The following is an 11,494-nucleotide window of genomic DNA, read 5'->3' on the forward strand; positions in this document are numbered from 1 at the left end:
GCAAAACTGACCTGTTCATTAACCAAGATTGAGGGTACCGAAAGGGAGCAAATATTTGACTAAGACAACACAACAGCCTATAGCTTCTAGGAACGGTTCTAACACAGGGTTACACTGTCCTATGTATTCTGAATTAATATGCCCTAAATTAACTGTGAACCTTACAAATGTATTATTTTTTGTGCAATAAACCCTCCTCTAAATAGGTAGTTGGTAAGGACCAAATAGAAAATAAATTAATGGAACCTTTTCTGCTTAACCCCTTCAACCTAACTAGACATGTGCAACACAACCAATTTTTAAGAGTTTATTTAATCTTACCATATCACTTTGTTACCATAACAAAAAAAAGTCAGACAACTTAGCAATGCATGAAAAGGCTGAAAACTTTATTAGAAAATGAAATACATGGAAGCCTCAAGAAGTAGTACAAGAAATTGTATTATTGAATTAAGAAAACACAGGGATTATATTGGCATCCATGACTCAAATTGAAGAACCCAGCACAAAATATTGATTGATCATGTCTCAGATTTTGTTATCGTCTGCTCAAAAGAGAGTTGTCCATTATAGAAAAAGCTCAGCCAGCCTATGGCTCTCCAGTAGTTGTTGAACTATAAACCACAGCCATGCCTGCCGCAGGCTAGTATGGAATTTTGGGATTCATAGCTCAACAGCTGGAAGCCACAGGTTGTGTACCTTTGACTGTTGTTGAACATTTTATGTTTGACATGTTGAGTCATTAAGGAAAGCAAAGCAAAACAAATTAGTACATTTGCTCCTGGACAAATCATGTTGTAATGCAAGGGGTGCAAATTAGTTTATTATTTTACATGTAAGGAAAATACTTGCTGTTTTATTTTACACTAAAATTTAAAGTTAATCTAGGACATGCCCTATCCCAACTATAAATCTGTCCCCACATTTTAAATTTACCTCCCCCTCCAATGCAACATGGATTTGCCAAGGTGCAAATTTACTCCTTTTTTTGGCTCTGCTCTCCTTAATAAATCAGGCTCGTTATCTGTAACTCAATCCGAAATTTGTGCTGAGGTTGAAGACATGTTTTAGGTTAGTAGTGAACTTTCTCCCGTGATGAAACAACTTTTCCATCAACGGTTTCCTCAATGATGGTGCGGACTTGGCGTGTAGTTTGAGGGCCTGTGAATGTAGAAACATGGCTTGTTAGACTACTCGCAAAATGTAAAATACGGGTTTTATATCAACGCTATTCTCCTTTGTGAAAAAAAAAAATAGGACATACAAGCAAAACCTAAATGCGCCATTATCCTTTCTGGAAAATAGTGTACTTACAGTCATCTCGGATTGCATAATATGATATGTAGTTTATCGTGTATATAATTATATGCTCTGTGCTATGTTTAAATGAATAACTGATTGTGCAAAAGTTAAATGTGAACACAATATGTGACAACCTTACAAGCAATTGTTACCAGGATGTTACAACAAGCTCCTAAACAGCGAATTTAGTGGGCAGCCTTGATTGCATTCAGACTGTGTAATGCACCTTGGAGCTCAATGCATCTTCCATATCTGCCTTTTACTTATCTATTATTAACTAAGCACAGAGAGCTCATATATGTTTTTATATATATATATATATATATATATATATATATATATATATATGTGGAAGTAAGGGCAGCAAACTACTCACTTCTGGATTTGTTAAAAGACCACAAAAGCTATGTGGGTGCAGACTGTCATCTTATCATCCTATTACATATGTTTGTTATATCTGCCATATAAATGATCAGTGAGTATCAATCAATCAATGAGTATTAACAAATACATTGATATCTTTTCTACAGATTGAATACAGGGGAAGTTGAGGCTAAGGAACTATCCAGTGATGGGGCCAAGGAATGTGGCAGCAAAAGCAGCCCAGGATGTCTAGCAAAAAGTTAAATTTGTGCCAGACATTGTTCATCTAGAATATAAGGCAAAGATCACCTGTCACATGCACATAGTGGAGTCAATGATTGGTTCAAAATGGCCACTTTCACTGAGTTTAGATAAGAGATGCATTTTAAAGAAAGACAAGGAAATGTTAGTGGTGGTTATCACATATTAGTTGCCTCCATCTATCATTGCACTATATCTTTGGTTGCTGCATTAAATTGCATGAAAAAAATCAGAGATGTTATTTATTTATTTATTTATAGGACGCTAAAGCAGCACTCCCATAAAAAATGTGTGTTTTTTTTAACATCAGTCACTATGTTATGTCATTAGGCTATTCGTTTGGTCATTACCATTGTTCATTGACATATTTCTTAAGGCTGCTATTTATGATTTAAAATTCTGCACAGTTTCCACAGTGTCATGTGACACTGGGAACCATGGTGTCAGGTGACACTGTGGTTTTCCTGGTTGCCAATGTACCCATGGCAACCATGAAAACCACAGTCACATTGCACATCATGTAGTTAAAAGAGAGGCTTTGGAACGCCCCTCTGAGCTCTGTCTGCTCTGTAAAAATCTACCCCCCACTTCACTCCAATCTGCCTTCTCTGCCCTCAACCTTCAGATAATCATTTGTAGGAGAGCAGCTAAGATGCATGCTTAAAATGTACTTAACTTGCTACTTAAAATAACAAAACAACTTTTATGTGGGAATGATCTTGTATATAAGTAGGATGTTATGTAACATGAAGGAGATTGTAAACTTTTGGAACTATGTTTGTTAGCTGGCAGTGCACATTTTTATGCTATGAATGTTTTTGTCCATCTTATGATACTAATTAAAAATATAACAGGAAATGTACTTACTTTCTTTGTATGGAATGCTGTTGGAATAAAAAGAAAAATAAAGTGAACAAATGTACCACAAAATCAGATAAAATATGTATTTGGCATTTTTTATAGCCTGACTGAATATAAGAAAGGCCAACAGGATTTCCAAGCAAAATAATGGGATCATTCAGTTTCAGAAAATAATAAAGAAAATATTGAAGAGAAAACAAACTTCAAGACATATAGTCTAGCGCAACTAGTGAGTTAATTACCAGAATTATTTTACAGTTTGAACAACAAGAGGGACATTTCTATCATGAGACATGTTGAGAAGCTTATCTCATCTGTCAGTGTTCTAAGGTTTGCAAAAACAATTTTCTTATCTTGCCTCCCAGACCCCATATTACATCCTCTATATAGTGGACAGAAACAACAGCATTCCTCATACAAAGGACTGCAGAAGGAAGCACATAGTGATATCATCATGGGCTTCTTCCTGCATTTACTATAGGACTAATTTATGGCTGCCCTGATCTATAAATGTCAACAAGCAGTATCCTGAGCGCTAATAGTGCCAGTCACTAAAAAGTTTGTAGCCATGACAGAAAAGTAATGTATATCTAGATTAGTAATACTGGTTTGTGGACATATCTATACACAGATTCATCACCATTTATTTTATATAGCGCCACTGATTCCGCAGCGCTGTACAGAGAACTCACTCACAGTCCCTGCCCCATTGGAGCTTACAGTCTAAATTCCCTAACATACACAGAGAGAGAGAGAGACCAGGGTCAATTTTGATAGCAGCCAATTAACCTACTAGTATGTTTTTGGAGTGTGGGGGGAAACTGGAGCACCCAGAGGAAACCCACGCAAACACAGGGAGAACATACAAACTCCACACAGATAAGGCCATGGACGGGAATTGAACTCATGACCCCAGTTTGCCAAGTAACAAATGCATGACCTATAGAAAGAAACTATTTGGAAATCTGCACCTGAAATCAACCCAGGAATCTGGTTGTAGGGGCTACTATTTGGTTCATAGGTTACATATCATATATAGCACATGCGTGTTACTGTTTAGTTACCTAATAACATGGTTTGGGAATGTTTTGAGGTCTTTTGAAATCAGATTTTTCTTGTATAAGGAGTACCACAGAGAGACAATATAGGTTTGGGGCTCATAGATGAATTCCCTGGTATATGTGATGGTAAAAATTTGTATTTATTACTTACCTAGAATCTTCTCCCTCCAGGAGTCGTCTGTAGGTGGCGATTTCCTGTTCCAGACGGGTCTTCACATCCATGAGGATTTTGTATTCATAGCTCTGGCGTTCCATGTCTGACCGTAACTCAGCAAGCTGAGCTTCCACGCCACTGATCATTTCCTGTATCTGAGAGAGCTGGACGCAATACCGTCCTTCTGTCTCTGCCAAGGTGCCTTCCAATGCAGATTTCTGCAATGCGGACACAGATGTTTAGGCCAAATTTCCATTTTAATGTCATTTATGTTACAGATGAAAAATAATGCTGAGATAAAGACTCACCATACTTAGCTGTGTCTGCAGTTCAATTTCTAAGTTTTGGAGGGTACGTTTAAGGTCGGTTATTTCTGTTTTGCTGGACTGGATTTGTTCACTGTGGCTGGCGACTTCTCTGCTGAGTTCCTCTGTCTTTTAGGATGACATAAAGATTGAATATGTTGCCTCACATGTCTGCAATCTACAGTAAAACATTACAGAGGCACCCTGAAAGAGCACTCCTTTAACCCACCTGTTTAAAGTACCAGGCTTCAACTTCCTTGCGGTTCTTGTCAGCCATAAGTTCGTATTGCTCTCTCATATCAGTCAAGATCTTGTTCAGGTCAACAGCCGGCGCAGCGTCCATCTCCACATTCACTTGACCACCAGTTTGTCCACGGAGAGCATTTAATTCCTGTACAACAGAATTTGTATCATTTTCTATCTTTCAATGTCATTTGGTGTTGTGGCATTTCAATTTTATGTAGTTCACTTTACTCATCTCATTTGAAGTTTTGTTTGTTGAAACAACAACCAAAGAAATTATGTATTTTAGTGACAAATTTCTCACTAATTGATCCATATCAAGCTGCTTGGATTATCAATTTAAGTGAACTACTTGTTAATTCGTTCATAGTCTAATGCTGAGCTATAATGTTTTCCTTGGTAGACTCCCTAAACAATTTGAACCTCTAGCACAATATTTGTTATAGATTAACTGATTTATAAATGTAAAGTATTTTAACTTATAAATGAATCATCTTATAACTTATAGGACATGGAAATGTTCCACCTAGAGATACCTTTGATTGTACTAAATATCTGGAGGACAAACAATGATCAGTTCTACCTCCTCATGGTTCTTCTTCATGTAGGCCAACTCTTCCTTCAAGCTCTCAATCTGGATCTCCAGGTCTGACCTATTTAGGGTCAGTTCATCCAGGACTCTACGTAGGCCATTGATGTCACCTTCAACATTGATACGGAGGGACAGTTCAGTTTCATACCTTGTTGAAAGAAGAAAAATAAAAGTTGAATTTATTGTCTTGGATTTGCATAAAACCAGCATACCATTAAAGTGTTTAGACTAGGTCAGTAAAGTCTATCTCCTGTCAATGTGTATATTTATTTTTATTCTCAATAGACATGTTCAATGAACTGTCGTGTGATGTGTATCATGCAATGAGTGGAAATGATAACCAAAACACATTCCTGACTCTGCGTCCATCTCAATTCAATATATTGTAACCATGGTGAAATTCTTACTTGGTTCTGAAGTCATCAGCAGCCAGCTTGGCATTATCAATCTGCAGGAGCGTGCTGGCATTGTCCATAGTGGCATTTAGGATCTGAGAGAAATTTTTTTTAATTAAAATGAGTAAATAACACTAATCTAATTCATGGTTCCTTATATAAATGTTTCACACGTAAATAACAATTTCAAAATATAATAGACACATATTTGCTAATTTTATATAATGGAATTATACATGAAGTATGTTTAAGAGACCAGAGTATGTCCAGCATATAATGGGTGCAGTGGAATGAGTTAATATAATGTGCTAAAAAAAATCACTTGTAGTAATAGCAGAACATAAAAATAGGCTTAAAGTAAATAGCTAAAATTAAAAAAAACAGTTAATCAAAAGAATAACTTATTCATTAAGTTTCTCTTTACATCAGAACCCTTCAATACAAGATTGGGGGGCAAGGGGGGGGGGTGTATGATTCTAATGGCTCCACTTTCTCTAAGTACCAAATAATTATAATTATAGTTTCATAGGGAATCCTGTTTAACTTGCTTCAGGCCTCCAGCCACTTGGGAATAATTCATATTTCACATAATCTATAGTATTTCAGTTGACCCTTATTTTAATAATAAATTATTTAGAGCCATGTGTTCAACTGACACAATTATGCATACCTGTCTTAGCGTGATTACGTCATCATCATGAGTCACTGAGGATGTCACTAATGCAAGTTTATGCAATGTGATGAGTTATGCAAACAAAAAGCTTCCTGTGATACCCAGCTTTAAAAGGAAATGCCCCAGTCTCTGTTTTATGATATAATCATTCTAGTAGTATGGTGTTACAATCAATGTGGGACTCTTTTTAAATCATTCATAGATTTTAAGAATAAGAGTAGTTTTTATCTTGATTGTGACCAGCCTTGAGTATACCATACACTCAGATTAAATGTCTTATTTACAGATTATTTACAAGTTAAGGTTCCCACTTACACATTGTCATACTGAGCCAAATTTATGAGAATATCTGCTATTTTTTATATTAGCTTTTTCCAACACTAATAAGTTAAAGTAAATGTATAATGTTAGAACTGTGCAGTTAATGATACGTAAAAACATATCAAAATGCTGTGATGTCATCTGTAGGAATATTACAATCATTTTTGGCTTATATAAATCAGGTCAGTGTTCTATTTCTGTCCTCTGCATAATAGGAATGCAAATATATAACTGTACGTGGATGCATATGAATGTATGAATGAGAAAGCACCTGCTACCGAATTTTAAACATTCTCTTACCTTGGTGCGAAGATCCTCAATAACCTTGTAATACTGGCTGTAGTCACGAGATGGGCTTGGGGCTTGCTTCTCATACCATTCTCGGATCTGAATCTCCAACTGGGCATTTGCCTTCTCCAATGAGCGCACCTTGTCCAGGTACGAGGCCAGACGGTCATTCAGGTTCTGCATGGTCTCTTTCTCACCTCCAGCCAAGAGACCTTCTCCAGCTCCATGTCCACCTCCAAAGCCATAGCCATAGCCATAGCTAGAAGTGACATTGCCACCTAGACCACCATATCCTCCCCCAAAGCTACTACCTAGACCACTAACCCCGGAGGATACCATCCTTGTACTTGAGATGGAGATATTTTTACCACCACTGCCTCCATGGATGCTGGGTGCCCTGTGACTAACCATAGATAATCTGCTTGAGCCACCACCAAGGCCACCTGATCCCAGGCCACTTGAGGATCCTGTAGAGGTCTGCCTGATACTGTAGGAGGACATGATGTAATTGCAAGCCTGTCTTTCTAAATGCTGCTTGTGATGTTATAGATGAGAGTAGGGAACCTAAACTTTCCATACCTCTCTTTATACAGGGGCATGTGGGTGTGACTTCCACATGAGGATTGGTCATCAGCTTTGATTTGCGTGCCAACAGTTGTGAGAGAAGCAGGATTCATGATTACCTCATTGGTCTGGGAGAATAACCCAGAACAGTCTCATCGCATTTCCCCCTCCCTTTCTCTTCCTCCGATAAACACAAAGGTATTCTATGCTTTCGCTACATTAGTTCTTAAAACAAAAGGTCTGATTCACTTTGAGACAGGGAGGCTCCGGTCCTGAGGCTATGCTTTTGACATTCCTGTACACTTAGCCAGGTAATAAATATGGTCGCCCCTCCCTATTCTGGAAAGTTTAGAAACTAACTTGAAATCAGAGCTTGTGTTGTTCCAGACAACAATTGATGCCTCCATCTTTTATTTCATTAACCCTTTAGCTAAATGGAGCAGAATAATCAAGCATCAATAGCTAATTGATCTATGACAGGTGAAGGTCAGAATGAACAGGAGAAGGAACTGTCTCTTATAACATTACATGAAGACATGAAGGGCATGCAGTGTACGTGTGTATATATATATATATATATATATATATATATATGTATTATATGTATGTATATATATATATATATATATATATATATTTATATATATATATATATATATATATATATATATACACGAGTGTGTGTGTGACGTGTGTGTGTGTGTGTGTGTGTGTGTGTGTGTGTATCAGCTACAGTGTCATAGTGCAATCTCTTTTACCTTTTACTACAGTGATTTGATTACCATGCACAAATTACAAAATAATAAAAGGTTTGATTTTTGCAGCCAAAGTACAGCATTCATGTCAAATTGATAGAGAAATAAAAAATAGGTATATTTTGCCCTTGAACGTCATTTACCTGTCGGTAGTAATATTACCATGAACAGGAAGGGGATTGTTGCATTTGGCTCCTTATGTTCACCAAAATTGTGCCATCCCTAAGAATGCTTTTGACCATTAGAAAAATTCCTCTAGAAATTATCTGCTAGTGGGGAAATTGTGTGTGGCTATTGCAAGGTTGAAATCAACCAATAGCATTAAGGTCTCCAATGGGGACTGGCATTTTTGCACAGCAAACCTCTCATCTACTTTTTCAAACTAACAGTAGTGTTTAAGCTCATCATCCCCTTTGAACTTCTCTTTCATAAGGAATGTAGGATGTCAACAAAACCACTGCCCGTTTGAATACAGCAAGTGGCAATAGGTGAGAGGATCGTTGTGCTGTGACTTTGCCATGTTGGGGACGGGGGAACTAGCCAGTGTGGTGCTAATGCCATATCAAAGAAAACGACACATTTGTATTTTGTTATTTCAATGAACGAGGCCATATTTATGGTTTGCTATTGTAAAATGTGCTTCAATCAAAGGTGTGTTGCTTTAATCTACAGAATACCACAGGAAAGTGGTATGAACCATCCAAATAACAACTCACCCCCCCATAAAAATGTCTGGTGGGCCCAGTGGTTCAATGACAGCCTTGTCCCAGCACTACCATGTGACAGCCTGTGCTTTCTATTGGACATCCAGCATTTATTATTTGACAGCCGGGCTTGCTAGGTATGGCTGCAATACTACACATTATATCATAATATAAAGTTCTGCATGACATATAATGATTTGGACAATAATTGACTCAAGAGGGATCTAAGAAATGTAGCTTCGGCATCGGCACATTATGGTATCAACAACATCTTGTTTGCAAAACACATGACACAGCCAAAATGTAGGTGAATGATGTCTCAAAGCAGAAAGTAATGGCTTCTGCACTGCATCTCAATACTTTTCTATATTTGTAAATAGCCATTTATAGTATTTTCAGAGTCAATGCATTTCTTTTCATGCTTGCTCTGCTGAAATTTATCTGAATAACATTTAGCACAAAATGCTAATTTTCTATGAATTTTTAAATGCCTCTAGATTGTGAAGCTGTCATCACAAGACTGTAGCTGTCATTTTGTAGAATATACTAAATAAATTAGAACTAAAATCTGATTGGTTGCTATAAGCAACATCTCCACTTTTTTATTTTATTATTTTTTGGGGGGAATGTTATATAGGGTGTTTGAGAGCCCAGAGTGGCTCAGGGCAAACAGCCAGGGGTGCACGCTCCGTCCCCGCTGGGTTGGCGGGAAGACAGGCCGCAGCTCAGTCGCGGTGTTTTGGCTTGTCCAGAGGTCAGAGGGCTGAGATGACCCGTATGATGTTAGGGTTTCTTATATTCCACACTTTTGTGGCCGAATTTGAGCATTTATCGTTCAAAAAGAGAGTTTTGGGGCAACGCTGTGTCGGAGCTGGTGTGGTGCACGTCCTACAGCTATGGCGTCCAGACCACGCCCCCCAACATCTCCACTTTTTTAAACCTGCAGCTTGATAAATTTACCCCTCAGTCCAGGGCTGTCTTTCCCATTGGGCACAATGGGCAGGTGCCCGGGGCCAGGTTTTTTTTTTTTTTTGCTGCCTCCGACGGGCCCTCCTGGGCTGCAGGGCCCATATATATAATCTTTTTTTTTTTTATATATATATATGTATATATAGGGGCCCCGGTGCACTGCTGTGCCTGGGGGCCCAAGATGTTGTTAAGAGGGCCCTGCCTCAGTCTCAATATTTTGTCCTTTTGTCAAACAATACAATAAGTTATCCCTACTTTGATTGATGGTGTTGTCCATAATTAAGGCTGAGTACACACTACATCATCATCATCATTTATTTACAGGTTTTTCAGTCGATTATCGGGCCAATCACAGAATAAATGACTGTTCGGCCCAATATCACATTAGTGTGTATATTTCAACAATGAACATTTATCATTCCAAAGCACATCATATTGTTTGATTTGATTTTTAAACCAAACTAAAAATCTCGTTCAAGGATGAACGATGTTCAGGGCCATCTTTTCCATTGGGCACGACGGGTGAAATAAATAATCCTGTGAAAAAAAAAAATCCTGCAAATATATCTATATATATATAGAGATAAGATGTTAAGATGGCCCTGACGATGTTGCTCCAATTCTGCAGTGTGTATGGACTCAGGACCAGCAGTGTCCATAAATCTCTATGGAGTGTACAGAGTCACAATCTTTTCAGCCGATGGTTATGACAGATGAAGAGCACAGATCTGAAGGTAAAGTTTGTAAACTGTGTATAGTGTGTACACATGAATCAGCATGCTGAGCAGGACTTTTTTTTTTTCAGTCGTTGGTAAAATCATTAACCATATTGCATCGGGAGACATTTTCTGTACTGTGTACCCAACTTTTATTGCAAACACATGTTCTGGCATGCACAACCGTCATCACATACCTCAGAGATGCCCAGAGTTTGAATCGGATGAATGTGTGTGTGCTCGACCTTGGCACACCCTTACTGTACATTGTCTAAGTGCATAGGCCACTTCCCTCCCCCGTCCCGGCCTTGAAATCGTAGGCAGTCAGAAGTATGGAGTAGCACGGTGGCTAAGTGGTTAGCACTTCAGCACTGGGGTCATGAGTTCAATTTCCGACCATGGCCTTATCTGTGTGGAGTTTGTATGTTCTCCCTGTGTTTGCATGGGTTTCCTCCGGGTGCTCCGGTTTCCTCCCACACTCCAAAAACATATTAGTAAGTTATTTGGCTGCTATCAAAAATGACCCTAGTCTCTCTCCCTCTGTGTGCATGTATATTAGGGAATTTAGACTGTGAGCTCCAATGGGGCAGGGACTGATGTGAGTGAGTTCTCTGTACAGCGCTGCAGAATCAGTGGCGCTACATAAATAAATGATGATGATGATGATGATGAAGTGTCCTTTGCACTCGAAGATGAATTGCATGCACTTGCATTCACTTGTGTATAGTCAGTTTCTAAGCATACATAGATCAATTTTACACAAAATGTTTTTTTATAGGTGTTTATCAGCATTAGATTATTACATTCCATGGGGATCCACAATTCGGTAATATTCTGTTTTTAAATCCCCTTGTTCTTGATGAAGCACATACATGATAGCTTGGCCTCATTTCAAATTTGTGACTCTGGTTGAAGTGGGAGTATTGTAATGGTTATGATAAGGAATACTATCTTAATATTAAGAATT

At 38.1% G+C, this 11,494-nt stretch overlaps 1 protein-coding gene across 1 annotated transcript; it reads right to left on the reverse strand.

Moving 5' to 3' along the window:
• Positions 1-366: 366 nt before the first annotated feature.
• LOC142094733 (keratin, type I cytoskeletal 19-like) lies at positions 367-7,392 on the reverse strand. The gene is made up of 8 exons (XM_075177161.1): positions 6,832-7,392; positions 5,550-5,632; positions 5,134-5,290; positions 4,537-4,698; positions 4,311-4,436; positions 4,000-4,220; positions 2,794-2,810; positions 367-1,161 (listed from the first exon to the last, which is right to left on the reverse strand). The coding sequence occupies exons 1-8, from the start codon at positions 7,318-7,320 to the stop codon at positions 1,073-1,075; spliced, it is 1,344 nt and encodes a 447-aa protein (XP_075033262.1). The 5' UTR covers positions 7,321-7,392; the 3' UTR covers positions 367-1,072.
• Positions 7,393-11,494: the final 4,102 nt, after the last annotated feature.

The sequence above is a fragment of the Mixophyes fleayi genome, chromosome 6, assembly GCF_038048845.1.
Source record: "Mixophyes fleayi isolate aMixFle1 chromosome 6, aMixFle1.hap1, whole genome shotgun sequence".
NCBI classification, from domain to species: domain Eukaryota; kingdom Metazoa; phylum Chordata; class Amphibia; order Anura; family Limnodynastidae; genus Mixophyes; species Mixophyes fleayi.

Excerpts from the sequence above, each read along its gene's own strand:
- LOC142094733 (XM_075177161.1), bottom strand. The coding sequence starts at position 7,320 with ATGTCCTCCTACAGTATCAGGCAGACCTCTACAGGATCCTCAAGTGGC. Across the intron at positions 4,699-5,133 it reads TGAAGAAGAACCATGAGGAG|GAATTAAATGCTCTCCGTGG; the intron begins GTAGAACTGATC and ends TCTGTTGTACAG. Across the intron at positions 4,437-4,536 it reads AAGCCTGGTACTTTAAACAG|ACAGAGGAACTCAGCAGAGA; the intron begins GTGGGTTAAAGG and ends TCATCCTAAAAG.